Raw genomic sequence first — 20,717 nt, forward strand, 5'->3', positions numbered from 1 at the left:
GAATGTAACAAGCAACAATTGTTTTGTTTTGTGTTTTAATAAAGGTAACTGTAAAATATGGCTTGTTCATCACACTGTGTACCACAAAACACGTACTTCTTTCTTTGCATAGAAAATTAATCTTCCCATGTTGTTTATGGTATAGGTTAATTTAGAATGTGGTGTATATTATGCTGTAAGATGGCAGTACTGTGTATAGTCATCAAAATAACTTAGTCTTACAAGAATTTTTTTGAACTTTATTGACCCAGTCAGCAAAAAACGGTTATAAGCATGGATGCAATGCAGTCATTCTTGAAAAGGTTTTACAGATGGCTACCAAGGAAGTTGGAGCTTATGCATGTCAGTGTAAAAGTCAGACCTGGACAGAGGGAGAGATCATCTACTGCAAGTAGGACTAAAAGGATTAGATGGATATGATATTTTAAAAAAAAGGGGGGAAGAAAAAAATGTGTTTATAAATAGGAATTAAGTCATAAGGGTAGGAAAACTATATATGAGCTTATTACTGAGGAGTGCCTTTTATGGCATTTCTATTTGAAGGACTTAAAACACTTGAACCAAGATAAATCCTACAACACCCTTATGCAATTAGTAAAGATTATCTTGATTTTACATGTGGAGAAACCAAAGCACTGAGGTGCTGTTACCAGGGAGAAATTGTGCAATAAATGAAGGCTCTGTTTTCCTTCCTACAATTTTTGTAGGAAGCGCAGAGCTATTTCTCCAGTCCTATCTCTCTACCAGTCAGCAGTTCTTGAACAACACCCTTCCACCCAGACTCTGTTATTTAGAAGCAATTGAATATGCTCCTGAGATGTTTTTATGCGTGTGTCTTGGTTTCCTCGTTAACGATGCAAATGCGATGTCACTGTTCCTCAGCATTCTGTTAAAATTCCATCACAAATGTGTGTGATACCTGAGTAAATCCCAGTGAAGTCATGTTATGTACAACAACCTTTTCATATTTATTTGTCTTGATATAAATTGCTTTTGAGTCTTCTTTTAAGAATTGTGTTGCAATAGATGCTTGATACTGAAATGAGTAAGGGTGTGTTGGGTTTTTTTTACACACTGAACAGGTGTATTTGTATTATAGAGTTCCATATTCCAAACCTTGTGCTCAGGAGATACATAAGACATTGTTAGTATTAACTTAAAGAGCTCTGGTATAAATTGAGTCATGGAAAAGCATTCTCTTTTTTTTTTTCTTTCTTTTTAGTCTTTTACTGTATTGTCTAAGTAATAGTATACAAACATGTAGAATATCTGTTTCAGTTCTCTGTGATGAAAAACTTTTTACTTTATTTTTTTTATTAGTTCTTGCGTTAAAACCTCTATGTATGCATTTACAATCTGATGAATGCTTTGACTCCCTGTGTGTCTCTCTAGAAATATTTGAGTTTTTGCATGTATCCTTATTTTGCTTTTTCTCCTTTCTTCTAGAAGTCTGAAAAAAGTGGAACAATTAGTAAAGTAAGCAGAGGTAAGTACTGTATAGTCTGCATTTGTTTTCACTTGTGGCTGCCATTTAAGTATAAATAAAATAGGGTTATGCTTTGAAAAGCGACTGTGTGAACAGTGCCTAAATGCTCAACAGCATTGTTGGTTAATTGCCGATTCCCAAATACTTTGTATTTTTTTTCTTTGCTCATGTAGTCTCATCAAACAGAAGCTTCTTGATCTTTGTATTTGCAATTCTTGTAGTTAAGTGTTTTTCTGAAAATGTGCACTTGCACTATGAAACTGATGCATTGCTTTTTGTAGTACACAATATTTTAAAATCAAATTTCATGATACTTAGTAGCTGTTCTTGTAAAAATTTAACATGAAACTGAATTTTACCATTCTGCTAGGCTCTCATGGTACTTGTAATAACTACGGTTATTATAAATTACTTGTAACAACTTGTAATAACTTTGTAATATCTAGAAGCAAGTATTTAAGAAACATGTCAAACATTAATAGGATACTGAGTGGTAAAATATTTTTTTACTGAACACGTGAGATAAATTGAGAATAAAAATTCTGCAAGCTTCTGCCTTTTCTGAAAACAAGTCTGATGTCCTTCCAGCAAAAAGTTTACAGACCTGAGAGAAGGACTTGGAATCTCTGCACTGTAACCTAGTGCTTCCTCTGCTATACTGTAGCAGTTCAATTCTTAAAGCAACTTGGACTGTTACGGTACTTCTCACTTGTCTAAACCCTGAGCACTTGGGTCTGCTTGTTCTAAAAAGAGCCAGCTTAACCATGTCTCTGTTGTAACAGTTTCTGAGTAGTTGTGAGTTCATTCTGACATCAAAGCTGAACACTGGGAAGACTTAGCATGCTTTTAGAGGAGTTGCTAACAGAACTCAGAACGGTGCTGAAAAGATCTGGGGTTTGTTTGTTTGTTGGCTTTTTTTGGACTTAGTTGCAAGCTCTGTCCCTAACACAGATAACTACTTTTGTGGAAAATAATGAAGCCCCTTGTCCCATTTATTTCCCCTTTTACCATTGAAAGGTCAGGACCTGTCTATAGAAGCTTTATTACTCTGTTTCCCTGTTCACCCATCCTTATCTGGCGTCAACAAAGTCCATTTCCTCTTCATGTTCTTTCATTTCTTTCTGTGCAATCTCATAGCACAGCCAGGTGCTGGTTGCTGCTTTTATCACTCCCAGCAGACCTGTTGTGTCTCGCTTCATAAAACACCCAGGGAGGCATTGACAGACTTTTTTCTGGCTTTTGACAGTGCTCAGTTTTCGTAAGTTTTAATGTAATCTCATTACTTAGGAAAGGTATATTTAGGAATGTTACAATGCTACGTTAGTGATGTAGCTACCATCTGTCATCTGTTGTTTGTTTCAGTAGATCACTTTAAAGCAGACAAACAAAAGTATTTTATGCAGCGGGTAGCAAAATTTAGAAACTTGCTGCCACAGAAGGTTGTGGAAGCAGACCATACCAGCAGTTTCAAGAGGGGACAAGTCCATAAATGTGTGGTAAGATAAATAGACAGCAATGTATCTTCTGGAATTTCCTAATGCGGTAGTTGTCAATGCTATTAAGAGTATGAGGAGCACTGGAGAAAGTGAAGGTCTTGTGGTGTCCCTAAATAGTGTTTCCTGTTGCTACTGTTAAAGACTATATACTGGACTAGATCAACCACTGGTCTGATGTAATACGTAATTTCTTGTGTTCTCTATCTTTTTTTAATGAGATTCTGCCTCTCCTTAAGAAAGAATTATTTTTTTAAAAGTCTCTTTTAACCCATTTCTGTGGGTAAAATCAAGGAAGGACTTGAAACAGAGAATGAAGTTCTGATGGTTCTTAGTTCCTGTGCTTTTTTCATTCTTTTTTTTCAAACTGTTATATTAGAAAATTCTTTCTCCTTTATAAATAAGCTGTACCTTTGTACCAAGGAAGCAAAGTTACCATCTGTAGTTTTCCTTTCAGAGTTTTAAGAGATCTTTTTCAGTGTCCTTACTCAAGCCTTTGAAGACAGGTGTCAACACCTTAATATCCTCATCACTGGGAAGACAAGTGTAATAGAGAGAAGACTGAACTTCATGTTCCCATGGTTGCTTTGTCTACCAGAATGTGATGTAGCTTTCTGGATCGGCTGGTGTGCAAAGTGTTTCATGCGTGGATATGTTATAGTCCAGCCAAAAGATAAGTGATGTGACTTACCAGTGTTGGGTCATCATTGCCACGCCATGGCAAAAAGTCTTGCCCTTCAGATGGATGTGTAGGTACTCTATTGGTGGGTGTATTTGTCCCCAAATGGTAGGCTATATTGCTGACCAACAGTATTTTCAGCTTTTAGAATATTTGAATAACAAAAGCAAATCTCTTCTTGAAGTGCGGCACCGGCTACTTCAGGCTAGTGTGCAATGATTTTGCCTTCTCTGGAAACCCAAGGAAACATTGAGCTTGGGAGTGCAAGTTGTCTAGATTGCTTCTGCGGTCTGTGGAAAGAGAGGGGCACTTCCAGAGGGTGACTGAGATCCAAGGTAGACTGAGTCATTCCTTCACCGCAGGAGTATGTACTAGCTTTTGGCTGTGCAGTGAAGGGGATATTTGGTTTGGTTTTTTCTTTTTTCTATTTTTAACGTGTATGTTAAATGAGAGAAGGATGAAGTAGTCTTGAGGCTTTTTTTCTTTGATTTGATTCTTGCAAATATGGTGATGTTATACTTCCTCTGATCTGCAAATACCTGCAATATTCTGAAAGGATCAAAAGTATTTTTTGCAGTTATATCCTTTAATATTCTGCCTGGCCTAGTTCTGCATTTTATCTAGGCTCTCTAGGAATTAGTGAGGGAAGTTTGGGTGGAAAGGTGAGAACAACATGCAAGGTTCAAATAAGTTTTTTCATTAGTATCAGAGCAAATGCATAGGTAATGATCTTTTTTTTTTTTTTTTTGGTTAAGTAAGTGTTAAGACACATCATGAATTTTGAAGTGGTAAGCAACATACTTTATGTATTACAAAACTATGAAAGGGTGTGCAGTTTGTTGAAAAACTGGATACTATTATTTCTAATTTCAAGAAGTAAACAAGTGTACTAAGATGTGGTGTGTTTGTAACTGATTTTAAAGGGTTTTTTTGCATATTACTAAGGCAAGTAGTTTAGTAAAATTCAGGAAATAGAAATATCAGAAATACTCAAACTGTGTTGAGAGAGAGTGTTTGAAGTTAGGATGGCTTTCAGTTCTCATGCTGCAGGCCATAAACAGATAAATCAGTCATTAAAATGCTTATGGCATATATGATAAATAAGCACGCACACACAGATGAGATTGTGTGTCTATATCTTATCTATCTATCTATATATGTGCATACACTGCCTTTAATCCAGAAAGATCCCAGTAACTTTATACAAACACATTTACAAATTATTGTTCTTAGCTTGAGAAAAGACTTGTCTGTACTTTTAACTGTGGAAGCTTTATACTAGGTTGCAATAATCTACTCAAAATATAAAAACTAAAAGATTCTAATCTGGAGTTTCAGGTTGATTTTAGAGTTGGCATAAAAGGAGGGGAAGACCTATAGAATATGCAAGTGGTCTAATTTTTTTAAACTCAAATTGGAAGCTGAGTTTTCTGACCTACACAGTAGAGTCTCCGGTTTGTGAGTTAAAGCACCAGTGCTTCTGCAGTTTAGTTTTTGTCTGAATAAATAAGGAGACATTTTATACATTCTCACTGGGTTTTCATTGTACAAATATTCCATTTAGCCTTAAACAAATTAATTTTATTTCTGTCACTTCTTAGGAAAGAAAAACCCAAAGAGAAGAGGAGCTAGATTTAAGCACCATTGACAGAGCCGCAAAGATGTCAGTGGCGTTCTTTTACCTATTAGAGGCCAGTGGTTAGACTGCATCCCAGTTGTTTTAAAGTCATAGTTATAATTGTAATTTTTGCAGAAATGGTTTGGACCATGTCACACATACTCCAGGGAAGTATATAAATTATGATGGAATTCTGTCTATTCTGTTGATGCCTCTTCTACCTTTTTAATGATGTGTTTAAACATTCAGCGAGTCAGAGACATGGTTCTAGATGCCCACTGTTTCAGGAGAGTTAGGTAATTAGGAAGCTCAGGAGGCATTTTCACTCTTTTCCATTTCTAGAACAATAGAAGGGAATGGGGAAAACCCACCTCAGAATATACTTGCAGCCTGGAAATTAAGAGACTGACTTGGAACGTCAAAGACCTACATTCAGGCCCAAACTGCCTGACAGATGAAAATTTGAGTTTCTTGCATCCTAGGTGAATGCTTTAACCTCTGGGTAGTAGAGAAAGGCTAGCAGGCAACATCATCATCATCATATGTTCTAGGAGCTTTTTTCCTCTTTTTTTTTGCCTGAGATGTTTGTTTTAAATTTTTTAGTAGTTTTGAGTTGACTAAAACAGCCTTTTGTGGTAAATAAACTTCATTTAAAAAAAAAAATCATACAGGTAATTTATTTGTGCTGGTCATTATATTGCAATGCTTATCTTCCAAATAGCAATATTTCCCCATTGCCATCTTTTGAACTGATTTAGTGATAATTCCTAAGGAGGAGTATTTTGCATAGGGTCATCGCATGCTTGCTAAAACACACGTTACTATTAATGGCTTGTTAAAAGTTGATTAAGGTTTCATTCTGTTTAGCAATGAGCCATGGTTGTGGTAAGACTTAGGAAGTTTCAGCACTGCTGTTTCTCAGTTTTTTGTTTTTTTTTTAATGTGAACTTGAAGTGTCTTTCCAGTCAATGAGCATTTGAGATTGTTGAAGAAATTTTCCAGATATGTAAATGTCTTAGGGAAATAAAAGAGAAAAGAAGACAACAAGAGAAATAAAGTATCCACATATCAGTAGCTTTTTTGGATATTAATCTTCCAGAAGACTCCATTCTTTGTCTTGCTTGGTTGACTATTTCTCAACTTGAGAAACAATTCAGGTGTTTAAAATTATACCTATTTTCTGTTGACATTTTAATACACTGAATATTTCTTTTTATGAACTATTTTAAAGTGCCTATAGCAGAGGAAGCTATTTCCATTGGATTAAAGCAGTAACACTAAAGTAGGTGTTAGATTACTCCTAGAAAGCATTCTATTGTGGGATATCACAGCTGTTGTTAAATGTACCGTAAATGAAACTGAGCGTAATTCAGATGCTTGCATATCTGTAAATGTACTGATACTAAAACAGTAATTATATAAAGCCATGTAGGTTTTGCTTTTTACCTCTGGGGGTATTGTCAGTGTTGTGCATGTAGATTTAGCCCTTTGACTCTCACTAGCTTCGATGAAGTGTAATTTTAATTTTTGCACAGGAAATCTAGCAAATATGCTGCTAGACAGCAAATAGCTGCTATTCAGAAGTTTTTATTGTGCATTTTTTTTTTAAGCAGTTTGGTGGGTCAGAGCATGAAGGAACACTGCATGGGAAAAATGTGAAATCAAAACTGATATCTATGTCAATGCTTATGCCGTCTCCGCAACTTTATCAGCAGAAGCCTCACACAATTTGACATTTTCAGAGTTTGTCTTGGTGAATAAGCTAAGAAATTGAGGGAAAAGAATATCAGGGAAAAGTAGAAAAACATTTAACTGCAGCTTTGAGCTGGCATAGGTCTAAATTAACAAGTAACTGTTCAGAGGAACAAAGGAATGTAATCGATCCTCAGGTCTTGGACATGGTAATCGTCTCATAATCTTAGTGAGGTATTTGGGGTTAAGGCTCTTTCTGTTGCCGCTGTTTTTCTTGTGATCCTTCTTCATGTGCTCAGTTTTACTCTTTTTCCTTGAGACTACTTCTTTCCTTCTTTGGAAATTTATTCTCCATCTCTGTTCCACTGTTCTTCACTCATTCTACTCTATTTGCCAAGTTAGCATTTTTAACCTAGAGGTCAAGATCTTGATGTGACACTAGGATCTTTTAGGTTGACTTGATCTACGATGCAAGAATATACACTTTAAAAAAAAATATTGCATGATGTAAAACTTGAATTAATACTGCAGTGAAACTGCAGATTAAAAGTGTTGAAATACTCTGCTGCCTGACAAGAAGCTTCATGTGCTTCCTCTAAGGTGCTCTGTCCTTGGGATGTTTGTCTTCACAAACATTGCTTGTAGTAAAACCTGGCAGCTTTCAGTCAGCCATTACTCTCTAGTTCTCTACTGAACTTTCATCCTGGACTGTCTTCAATTTGACATCTCCTGTATCTCACTGAAAGTTTGGTTTCAATGGAATACCAGAAAGTGCTCTTAGAAAGCTCACCTAGAAGTTTTATATCTTTATTTTCTCTGTCAGCTTTCATAATGTTGCTAATGATGGTGGTCTTGAAGTTCTGCTTTTCCGAAGTTTGACTCCTACATCTTTTTTGTTACCTATATAATTTTTTTGGTGTGCACTTTGTTCCTTCTCCACATTTTTTGACATTCTGTACAGATCCCATGGGACTTTAATTTCTTTCTGTTTGGTACTGTCTTGTCTTGGAGTGATGTCATCTGTAAACATTAACTCAGCAGCCTTTTCTGTGCTGTCTCCTCGTTGAATTAACTAGAATCTGTTATCTCTTATGCTTGATCTGACTGTCACCTCAAGTGACAGCATTTAAATGTGGTTCTCAATCCCCCCCGTCCCCACAAGCCCTTTACTTATCTCATTGAACACTGGACAACAGCATTACTACCTTGTTTTGTTCCTTATGCAGTAATTGGTTGGTCATTGACTTGGACCTCTTAAGTTGTTATATTCTGAGCTACCTTGTCTGCACACTTTCTGCATGGTATCTGTAAAGTTCAGACTTTTCTGGCCAAACAAACAGAAACTGCAATATCGTGCGGTTCTCCTCATCTTATACCTTGGTTGCTACTTAGCTATGATCTTGGGTGGGTTATACAGTGTAGGCCAAACTTGTTAAGAATTTTGGAAAGGACATCTGTCTTATCCTCTTCCTTTCACCTTCTCATGCTCTGTTGTCCTCTGCTGTATTCTGCTTCTGAATGGGATCAAATCTGCCTGTTTTTCTGAGCTTTCAAAGTGTTGAGGGATTATTCTATCTACTATCATCAAGAAGATTTGGCTATCTACTTCATCACCTACTTGTATTTTTTAATAAGCACTTTTTTCTATCCATAAATGTTCGCAAAACTACTTCGTTATTTTCTTTTAAATTTCTCAGTCTCCTCTCCTGTTGAAAGTTCTTAACTATGGTGCCTTTAAACACTGTGAAGACACATGTGAGATGTTGATGCTGTCCAATTAGATAAAAGAGTATTACCTCATTGTTCTCATGTGCATCTCTCTCCATCTGATGTTTGTTTCTGGGTGGGGTTTTAAGCTCTTTATTGAGGAAGCATCTTTTCTGTTTCATGTTCATGCATTGCCTAGTGAGGGAAGATGCTGGTCTATGACTAACACCTTTTAACTCTGGTAATAAGGAGTGCTGGTGTATTGGAGAAAAAGCAACTTCATGAATGTGGCTACTGTTAACTGCAGGCATAAGTTTCTTTGTTGCTGCAGATCTCCTAGTCATGTCATACTTTGTATATGTTAATCCTTAAAAGGACTGGTTTGGATTTTTTGTGTGTTAAATTGTGCCTTTTTACTATTTCATGAAATGTTTGTATAACTAAAGAAATAGCTTGCTATGTAATAGATTCCCCCCACACACCTGGGTTCTCACTAGCTTTGGAGCAAAACTGCAAATAACTTTTGTCTTTAAATCTTCTTATTTTCTGGTTCACAGAATTAAAAGAAATTGTATTTATCATCCAGAGTCAAAGTAATTCTTTTCATTCCAAGAGAGCAGAAGATCTAAAAAGAGATATTTTAAAACAGGCTGCAGATCTTGGAAAGGTATGTTTAGATAATATAGATTGCACCTTTTTATGTATGGTTTTACTGCGTTTTACTAAAAATATTGGGTTTTATTGTGCCTTTTTTCAAATCCATTTTATTCCTTTTGTTGTCTTTTGTGTGCTTATAAGACAACTATTTTAGTGGGTATTTATTGATTGTATGCTGTGATTTATCACTAAATAATTTTAATTTGAACTGTCTACCTTTTTGTGTAAGAGCTGTTTTTGTTTGGATGGCATTTGATGCAAAAGTGATAAAAAGAAAGGCTTTGAAGAATACAGTTTTCCAGTACGACTGTAGCGTGTTTAAAAAGGAAAAAAAAAAAAAAGAAAAAAAAGTAAGATGCTTTCTTTATGAAGTGAAAAACGTAATCATTTAAGTAATAGTTAGAATAATTTTAGGTGAGTATTTTATTAGAGCCGATGAAGGTGCCGTAATGTAGATTTTGCAGAATTTCATTGCACAACTATAGCATTGTGGCGGTAGAGCAGCAACGTGTGTGGACATTAAAATCCTAAGACAGGATTCCCTACTTCCTACAGCAATAGTCTTCCATACCTCTCTTGCCTACGTCGGTATTAGCTCCCTCCCTGGTGCAGTACCTTCCCTAACTACTCCTTGTTCCTCTGCCACCCCACTGCAGGCTGAGCACTCTGCCTCTCACCTGCTGGTGAGCCATGCTGGCCTGGGAGCTGCATGTTGTACAAGTCTGGTTTTGACTTAACGCTCTAATACGAAATTTTACTTTTAAAGCTTTAGCCTAGAGAGAAGAGGTTTTTAAGAGACTTACATTGAAAGTTAAGTGTACATAAACAGTGCTTTATTTTCTTTGTCTTTAATAAAAATAATAAAAAAGTAAGAGGAGCATACATCCCCTGATATGAAATAGCTTGCTGTGAGGTTATTGGACCTATTTTTCAATTCCAGGTTCTTTGTTGTAAAGGAAAATAAGTCTGATTTAAATTGTCTTATGTATCTTGGCCTTGGAGTGCCTAAATCAGATTCCCGGATGTTTTAGGCTTCATTTATCCAAGCTTATCAAACCTGTTGTAATTAAATCCGTTCTAAATGCAATTTTTAATCCTTTAATGAAATCAGTCATGTGAACAGCCTTTGTTCTGCGGAGTTCTGCTCTTTCAGAGTTCTCTTTGGGATTGAGACAAGTGTTCAGATACAATGTGTGCAGAGAGGATTATGGCTTCAGTTGTTAAAAACAAGGATTTTAGTTGAGTTCTGTAATTGATGTTGCAGAATATGAATAATGAAAAGATCAGTAAGTGAAAGTATAAATAGTTTCAGTGAGGCAGGAATATAGGCATGTTTTATGGGAGAGAGGTAAAATCTTTTTTGTAATCAAAGAGTTGTACCTGTGAGTACTTCTACCTTGAGCAAACTGAACTGGCTTTTAAAAAACTTTATTGTCTAATTAGGGAGATTCCTTTATGGGAATGATGCAACGGTGATGCTTTTCCAATATTAAGAGGTACCTGTTAAACAGCATTCATGGCATCTTAGAGAAGCAGTGATGGAAATACATCACACCAAAAATCTCATACCTGAAATGTGGGAAAAGGGGAACGCCATCAATGTACGGGAAAAAAAATGAACATAGCCAGCATGTACTTGGTATGTTTTGATTGTTCTTGTCAACTCGCAATTCCACTGTAGGCCACGACCCAATAATACTAATTATGGAGAAGGGACAGAAGATCTCTGAAGTCCTGCACATCAACATTTGAAGTTCACATCTTCATTAAAAAGAATAGATATGAAGTTATTACTTTCAGGCAAAGGAAGTTAAATCCTTGTGTTTTAAAGGAGAACTGCTGTATAGAAACAAAGGACTGGATCAACTGAATCATCAGGTTCACTTGCCTGTTGTCACAGGACCAAACGATAGATGTTTAGTCCATAAGGATTCATTAGTTGTTATTTTCCTCTGTTTTAAAATGAGAAGTGGAAGCCAGCTGTTAGATTGGTGTTATTTAATGAAACTAGAATATCTGCATTGCTTTAAAATGGATTAAATCACTCACATTCATATTTACTTTCCGATAATCTTTAGAAGTAATTTGTCCATTTATTTTCTTTCAGTGTGTACTTAAAACATTTTTTTATGTGAAACTAATCTGTAATTCCGGTGACCAGTAGATGTCAGTATTGTGTTCATGCTTAAAGGCATATTCCATAGCGATTTATTGACTATTAACCAAAACTCTTAAGTATATTAAACAACGGCTAGAACATAGAAATGAAGAAAATTCCTTAAGATTTTTACCAATTTTCTTAATTTTCTGAGATTTCTACATTTAAGAAGCTGTGTAAACTAGGCCTTCCTAAGAAACACCAGATGAGAATAAGGAAGCTGTCACAGTATGAAATGATAATATTTGGGACTGTTCCCTTTCTGTCTTCTTAAAAAACTGAAAACCAGGATTACTTTTTTTGGCTATTACATTGAAGACTAGAAAACAGGTAAAATACAGTTTTTGAAAAATGATAGATTTTGTTTGAAATACTGTTTTAGATGCAGTTAATGCTATTTAATTGCCTGGGATTGTGACATTGTTTTGAAGACAAAGGTGTGTTCATTTCTTCACGAAAACTGGTCTAGTAGAGTAAATGCCCTTTTTTTTTTTTCTTTTCCTTGAGAGTTCTTATATTGAACACCTTCAACCAATTCATTATGTTCAAAAAACTTTTATTTTTCCTGAAAAGCCTAGAGATTAAATGGTATCCTATGTATATTAACCAGAAGAAATATAGCAAATTAGTGCTAAACATTACAGAGTTAAAAAAAATCCAAAAAACCCCCAAGAATATAACAATAAGATTTTAAGACTGATACCATGGAGTATTGGAAAATGAAAATGAGTATCACATACTTCCATATGAATAATAGGTGATGTGAAGTATGACCTCTTTTATAGAAGCGTTGTAACTATAATTTGCAGTATTTTTACTATTAGGCTTACTTTGTTTTGAGCAAAATCCTATATTTTATACCATCTCATAGAAATGAAATTTCACAGATTTAAACCATCCCTACATATAAAGGGGAATATTGCTCGTTTGTGAGTTCAAGGACTATTACTGTAGTGATTATTAACATCAGTTTAACAGAAACAAGTACAGTCAAAAGTATGGAACTGTACATAGAAAACCTCCGTATTACATTGCTTGAGTAAATACTTGCTTTAGTGAACATCTTCATTAAATTTTCATAATATTGTTTCTTTGTCAGTCTCCCAATTTCCAGTTTGGCTAACATGAAAATAGTAGACAAATGTTAGGAGCATCCTATAGTTGTGTTCTTGTTTATTTAAAACAATTTTGCAAAATCCTGTTTCCTGAAGCGCAGCAGGAACAAAAATGATCAGAAACCCAGCTGGCCTATGCCAGTGGTCTGTGCCTCAGAAGTTCAGTCTCTTTGTTATCTTACAGGGTCTTGCCTACAGAAGGTTCTATTTTTCTGCTTCCAACACAAATTGACTGTAACTCAGTATCCTAGCTGCTGCATCTATAAGGTTGAAAAGCCTCTTGGTGCCTCTCTCAGATTTATTTTATTATGTCATTAGATTCACGGCCACAGTATCTGTTGCCAAAGTGCCAATTGTTGAGGATGGCATATGTGCTTTAGAAATCTGTTATTTTTAATTGCCTAGGCTGTACTGATGGCAGCATTGCACTCTTTCAATAATATGGAAGATTTCTTTGTTAATGTGTTGGAGAGGGGAAAAAAAAGTATAATTAGATTGCTTGAATTTTAATTTATATATGTTAAGCCATCACCATATTCCTATCTGAAATGATCTGTCTCCAAATTGTTCCTGCTCATGTTTTGGCCATCTGTGAGAGACTACTTTCAGGGAATTTGTAGACTGTATCTTTTTTTTCTTAATTTGCCAGTGGGACATTGTCCTGGTTTCGGCTGGGACAGAGTTAACTCTCTTCTTAGTAGCTGGTACAGTGCTGTGTTTTGGATTTAGTGTGAGAATAATACTGATAACACTCTGATGTTTTAGTTGTTGCTAAGTAGCGCTTATCCTAAGTTAAGGATTTTTCAGTTTCCCATGCCCTGCCAGCAAGCAGGTGTGCAAGAAGCTGGGAGGGAGCATGGCCAGGACAGCTCACCCAAACTAGTCAAAGGGATATTCCATTATTCCATACCATGGAATGTCATGCTCAGTAGATAAACAGGGGGGAGTTGGCCAGGAGGGGCGGATCGCTGCTCGGGCATGGGTCAGCGGGTGGTGAGCAATTGCATTGTGCATCACTTGTCTTTTCTTGGGTCTTCTTTCTTTTTTTGGTTACACTCCTTTTCATTACAATTATTATATTATTATCATCATTATTATTAGTAGTAGTAGTAGTGTATTTTTATTTTTACTTTATTTATTAAACTGTTCTTATCTCAACCCACGAGTTTTACTTTTTTTTTCCTCCTCCCCACCCCACTGGAAGGGGGGAGGGGGAAGCAGCTGCGTGGTGCTTAGTTGCTGGCGGGGGTCAAACCACGACAGCCCTGCATTCCTTTTCTGGGTGAATTAATGTTTTCTGAAGTTCTTCCTAGCTCTACTTCCACATCTGATTTTCAGTTCAGAACCTCAAGTTCTGTTGTCCAAAAGCCTCTTTAAATATTCCTCTGTTATTGTTTGATACTATTCCCACGATGAATTCTGACATCCATATATCGCCTGAAAGAGATTTTTAAATACCATCAGGCTATGATAGTAGCAACTATCATAGTAAACAACTCTGAAAATGTGTCTAGGTTTTTCTTGGGCTGTAGTAGTTCTTTCCTTATTTTATTCCTTGTTGTATTCCACAAATGAACAGGCATAGATTCCTCTTCCTGACCTACAACAAGCTCTATAGCTAAAATTTCCCAACAGTTCTTGGAGTAGGTCTGAACTGTTCCCTTACTATAAAACTCACATGCATGTTAATAATGTTGTGGTTATAAAATTTAGTGGAAGGATTGCTTGTTCACTGCAACTGAGTTGTTTTTAAACTGATCTGTATATTTAGACAAAATATTCATAGACTTAATTTGCTTGAGACCTTTCAAAATCAATACCATAAAAGCAGTGCAATCCGTAATATATCTGTTGCTTCAACTTTCAGATTCCTTGCTCAAATTCTAGATTCTAGTCTGAAAACCCTGTTTCCTCCTCTCCCTCCTATAATGGCTTGCCATGCCATGGAAGCTTCTTTCCAGCTGAGGCTGATCAGATGATTCATTTTTGGATCTTGCAGTTTTAACAAGGTTTAACTGATTGTATTTAATTGAAGTGTTGGGCTACATTCTGTCCTGCCGCTCCATCTCCATGTCTACAACATTTCATCTTTATGGCAAAGTTTTCCACAATATCAAGATCAACCCTGTTTTTTTAATTAGAACAGGTATGTTTTATGCATAACTTTAAATTATTTTATTTCTTAGTGTTATTAGATCTAGTGTAACCTTTTTTTTTTTTTTTTGTAAAATGTTAGTGGGCAAACTGTTTCTTTCCTAGCAACAGCTTGCTTTTCTTCTGCAAGGATTTTTTCATGTCAAATAAATCCTGTAGCCTCATGAAATGTGCTTATCACCTTAGTTCTTAAAATGCTTATTCCTTAAGATGTGAGAGTTTATATTGCCAGGCAGTGGACAGGTTTTTTTTTACTTTACTTATGAAAAACAAGGCTCTTTGGCATACCTTCTCCATTAGCTTTCCATTGTTTTTCCCTCTTCATAGAGCAAAGATCAGATGCCAGTCTATACCAAAGCTGTTGGGGAAGATACTGTCATGTCATCTGTGATATTAATCTTGTATGCCACTCTACTTGGTCTTGCTAGTCTTTGACTGATCAGCAGGACTCTTTCCACAGCAAAATGATCAATCTTCACACATGATTGTGTGAAGGTGTCTTGCTGAGATGACAAGTCCTGCACTTCTCTGTGGTGAGGGCAGAGATGCTGATGGGGTACCTGGAGCATCTGGCACTCTTACTTTCTCAAAGAAGTGAAGTCCCTGCAGGAGGTCCCTCATGGACTCAGAAAATTAGAGTGATTAGGGAACATGGTACTGCAGTGAAAGAGAGGGAGGAAGAAGTTCCAGCTGTTATCGATGGCCTCCTGAAACCACACAAATCCTTGTCCAAAAGTTTTGAGTATCAGCGTACCCAGTATGTGTTGCTCTTATGATGCTTTTTTCTATCTGTATTGCTTGAGTCAGATGATAGTACCAGTAACTACTAAAAGCCCTGTATCATCTCTGGTTTATGAATAGAAAATTCTGCAAACAGGATTTCTTTGTCCTTTTCTTCCCCCTGCCCCCCCCACTTTAAACAATATTTTGCATTTAGAGAATGAACACCTAAATATTGCCATACTAGTTGACTTTTCTCCTAAACTTGCATATTTAGATTTCTTGTTTTAAAGACAGAAAACAAATTGATGGATTAATTTAATATTTCAGACTTGCCCTCATTTTCAGATTACTCTATAAAGTTTAGTTGGACCTTCATTTTATCCAACCTTTCTTCTCTCCCTCTTTGCTTTTGTTTTGCCTGACTTCTATTTGTAACATCATCCAAAACTTTCATATTTATACTTATCTTCCAAATCTGTCCATAAATCTTCACTTCTATTATGTGGGTAGAGCTTGCAGTATAAAAACGTTGTCTCTAATAAGTGTGTGCATTTAAGTGGTCAGTGTGTGAAGTTCGTATTTCCCCTTCCTTATCCATATTAACATCTGCATTTGTTTGTTTTCTGATGTATTACTTATTCTGCTTACATACATTGTCTGATATCAGCATGTTCTTGGTCATTTTCTTTCCTGTTGAGTCCATAAGTTTGTCTTCGTAATGCTTAATTTCTTTTAGGATTTGCATTTTAAAATGCAGCTGCTCATTTTGGGGCCTCAGTATTTGAATGCACAACTTCTGAAATGCTTCTGAACTCTGATCTGTTGAAGGGTGAGGTGCCTCTAAGTTCTGAAAAATAAAACCTTTTGAAAGTGTTTCAGGAAAAGTGTACAAAATTACTATTTAGTTTTGAAAATGTATTTCAGAGTTGTCTTGAATCTCTTCTCTTTGAGGTCATCTTGCAGGACTTTACAGATTTGACTGACTTGTGTTTTATCTTTGCTTTCCTCCAGCTGTTCTCTTGGCTTTTTGTTTTAATTGTTTCATCTCTGACTTTCTGATATGCCCTTGCTTCTCATTCTGCAAAGGTACCAGAATCCTCTTGAGAATTACTAGGCTTTATTATCAGCAAAATTGATGTCTAGCCCATTAACTATTGAAACTGTAAAAGTTACCTACACTGTAATGCTCGGAGGTGAATATGATCATCTTCCCATAATAGATATTCAGTAGACTTGAAGGAGTTTTGTAGAAGTTGGATAATTCTGCACTAATGAGATCTTTTAAATGTTTTAGTAGTGATGAATGGGCTCCTATCAGCCCTGCCTTACACATCATACACTGTTTTTATATAGCTGCTTTTCCCAGTCAAATATGTGGTAACAGCATTGGCTTTTTTATGCAGAAAATAGGACCTGTCACCTCACAGAGATGACTTCTCATGTCAGGGCAAAATATATGCATGCAATTGGGAAGTTTAAAGTGCTTTAGGCAAAGGTGCCTCTCTCAGCCTCTTCTGCAGCAATCTCTGCATACATAATAGGATTTGAACAAAACCATTTCACTAAGGTATCTCTTTATTAGTAAAGAGTAAGAGATTGATCTAAAGTTTCCTCTTCCACTGTGGCTGCTGTCTGCTATGTTAAAATTGCTCAGTCATCTTTGGATGGAGTGCCATATTCACTGCTCTCAAGTATACATGAGAGTAGAATTACTAAATCGTCAGATTTAAACGTTTAAAATCAGTACCTGTTGACAGTTTTCTTTGTTCTTGTAAGTTCTGCTGAGCATTTGTACTCATACTTGAAATACATTTACCAAATTTCTTACCTTGTAGAAGCTCCTTTCTGCTCTGCTGTTCCTACTCCTTCTCTTCTTCCTTTCTTCTTCCTTTCTTCTTCCTTAGTTAGAAAATGTATTTTAGGTTTATTTGGTAAGAGACTGTTGGGGGGAAGGGACCTGCTACCCCATGTATCTCATTAAGTTAGGGAGGGAGATGACTGCCTCAAACTCACTGTCAGTGAAAGATGCTCCAGACTATTTGTCTGTGAATATAAAAACCTACTAAGAAATGGAAATACTTAAAACTTTCTGTGAGGCTAAGAATTTCCGTAGATATTGCAATAAAAAGTTGAAGGTTAATGAGCTTATATTGTTTCCATAGACTAAAGGGAGAGAAGAGCAGAAGACAGAAGTAAACCATTTGTGTGTATGACACATGGAATTTGCAAACCATCCACTGTTAGAATAGACTTTATAGATTTTGAAAGGACAATTTGCTAATAATAAAAGAATCAACAGAACCCCATAAATAGCTTAATTTAATTGTTTGAAATGTTTTTGTGTTACGTCTGATTGAGAAAGATTTTGCTTTTAAGTAAAAACTCACTTTACGCACTAATATTATCAGCCACAATACTAAAATCCTGCCTTAAGCACATTCTAAATAAAGAATCTTACACAGATCAGTTGGCAACATAATTATTATGGTTCACTATTAATACTTAATTTCATGAATAATAGCTGTGTACTGTATACCACATGTGTGTCTTCTGTATGATTGCTTTTATTTAGAATTCTTGCAAACTCTGAGCTGTGAAGACAGTACTCCTCACTGCTTTTTATCCACACAAGTGATAAGCAAACAAATGGCACTTTACTGCAATATATTGTTGTCATTCTAGGCTACTGTCTCATTATATGTATCTCTGGTAGCATTTATTGTAATAAGCACTCAAAACTTTTCTAGATTTTTCCACATCTTTTTTGTCTTGTTACAAAATAAGACTTACTTTGGAATGTTGGTGATCACTAACTCTCAAAAGAACAGAACAGGGAAGATAGGGGGTATCTAGGGGGAAGACAGGGGATTCTAGGGGAGGAAAAAGAAAATTAAATGCAGAGTAAATTGATGAGAACATATTGATTAAGTTTCTTCCTCTAAAGCTATACTTTTTAATTAGCAAGTTCAAAGTCTTAGTTTTCAAAATTCAGAATTCTGCTCGAACTAAATATTAGACTGAGTTAAAATCCATGTAATTATTTTATTATTATTTTATTAAATCCCGGTTAACTGAAAGTATAGCAGATGTGCCATACTGCTTATTTGGACTATTTCTACATTAGCAAGCAGTATGGTGCAATAGGAGCAAACATGTAGAGCAATGCAGTTGTTGCTGAGGAGCTAGCATTCATGTTACATGACGTTTCAAAGGGTTTTACTTTGGACTAGTTCTGATTTGGCTCTATGAACTAGAGGCCCATTAGCAGTTGCAGCACATCCTTTGGTTTAGTTTCATCCCAAAGGAATACAATTTGTGCACTCTTATGATGCAAGATAGTGCAGTGAGTAGGAAAAAATGCACAAAAATGGACTAACATAGACTGAATATATGAGGCAGTGTTAGGAAGCAGTAGGAGCTGCTTCTGGTCTAGGTCTCAATCTTGCAATTAGGTTTGAACTTTATTAGTAAATAAGTCTTTTTTTTCTAGGTATTAAGATTTATGATAATCATTTTGAAATGGGTCAATACCTCTGTTATTCACATCTCAATAATTACAAGAATGAAATTAGTTAGTTTTTTATATTGTTCAGTTTGAAAAGTGAGGAGTTGACAACTCTATCAGCAAGCACTAATTGAAGACTCCAGACTTCATTTTGATTTTTGAAACATGTAGCCCGGTCTAGATTAAAACAGATGAAATTAGAAGTATTTTATGTTTTTTGACTAATGGGGGGCCTGCATTATTTATTTGTTGATGAACATATATTTTGCAAAAAAAAAATTTTTTTTTTTTTCAATTTAGTAGTTTCTTGAGTTTTCTCATGTCCTGGTCATCTGAATTATGATCTATTCAGGTTTTCGTCTACAAGATTGGAGCCAATTGTGTTGATGTCGACACATTTTCTGCTCCTGATAATGGAAAACATAGGCACATTTATAAATTCTTTGTATGGCTGTTTTTCAGTTTGCTACAGGACACTTGTTTGTACCGGTAGTTAAGGAAAATCTTGTGGTGTCACATCAAAGTAATGCAAACCAAATTAACACTGATCACTACTGACCACAGGTGAATTCTTTCTGGATCACAAAAACCTTACTGGACCTTTTACTGATTTTCTAATTGTGGGAACTCTAGGCAGCATGTTAGCAATTGGCAACATAGTAATATGCATGCTGAAATTTGGTCCCACTATTGTTGAAGAACAACCCAGTAAAATAAAAAATCAGTGGCTACCAGCAGCTTTCCTACATGAAGAAGTTACATCAATGATAATTATAGGTTTTTGAGACAGAAATATATTGTAGTAGAAAGCTTTCTTTTTGATGGTGAAGTAAGTTATTGCATAAGGGTTAATATTCCAGCTAACTGCCTAAAAATTCCCTTCAGATACAAATACTTATTGTGGCTATTTTTCTAGGCAATGAGTTGTTGGATCTAGCGTGCAAGCACTCAGGAGTCAGTGCTTTGGTTATGCATTCAAGTATATTTTCTGGCAGCTAAGTTGTATTCTGAGGATTTCAATATAATGTACAGTAGGAAAAAGGAATAAAATTACTTCCTCTTCATTAAAACTCTTGCTTTTTTTTGCCTCTTATCTGAAGTTATAGTCAGGAACACTTCAAATCACTTTCTTAAGTTGCAGTTATTACCTCCATATGATTGGGTAAATGTTTCATCTTTTCTTTAATGTAAGATCGTTTGATAACAGACTTAAACACAGCATCTTGCTCTTGATTTATGAAAGCAGGGTACTGCTATGGCCTTTCCCTGAACCCTTTGAAAGTGCACACAATATATTACAAAAACTCGGTTCTTTTTTAAAATGATAACCAGGCATCTGAGAGTGGAACAGAAGTAGAGATTCTCTCTAATGGAAAATAGTAGATTATTACTTTAGGCTTCTTGAGGAGCAAAAGCCTACAAAATGTCTATTTATTGGATGTTATGTTTTATTAGCAATGTGGGTTTTTTTTAAAACCTTATTGCGGTCTTTCAATAATTAAAGGGGGCTTATAAGAAAGATGGGGACAGACTTTTTAGTAGGGCTTGTAGCAATAGGACAAGGGGTAATGGTTTTAAACTAAAAGAGGGTAGATTCAGACTAGATGTAAGGAAAAATTTTTTATGATACAGGTGGTGCAACACTGGAACAGGTTGCCCAGAGAGGTGGTAGATGCCCCATCCCTGGAAACATTCAAGGTCAGGTTGGACGGGGCTCTGAGCAACCTAGT

General features: G+C 35.8%; 1 protein-coding gene across 1 annotated transcript in view; it reads left to right on the forward strand.

Moving 5' to 3' along the window:
• B3GLCT (beta 3-glucosyltransferase) overlaps positions 1-20,717 on the forward strand; it is a 70,113-nt gene that overhangs the window by 9,900 nt on the left and 39,496 nt on the right. The window contains exons 3-4 of the mRNA XM_050901840.1: positions 1,447-1,486; positions 9,233-9,342. Of these exons, the coding sequence (XP_050757797.1) occupies positions 1,447-1,486; positions 9,233-9,342 (150 nt within the window). The remainder of the gene's footprint in view (positions 1-1,446; positions 1,487-9,232; positions 9,343-20,717) is intronic.

The sequence above is a fragment of the Gymnogyps californianus genome, chromosome 1 (genome assembly GCF_018139145.2).
Source record: "Gymnogyps californianus isolate 813 chromosome 1, ASM1813914v2, whole genome shotgun sequence".
NCBI classification, from domain to species: domain Eukaryota; kingdom Metazoa; phylum Chordata; class Aves; order Accipitriformes; family Cathartidae; genus Gymnogyps; species Gymnogyps californianus.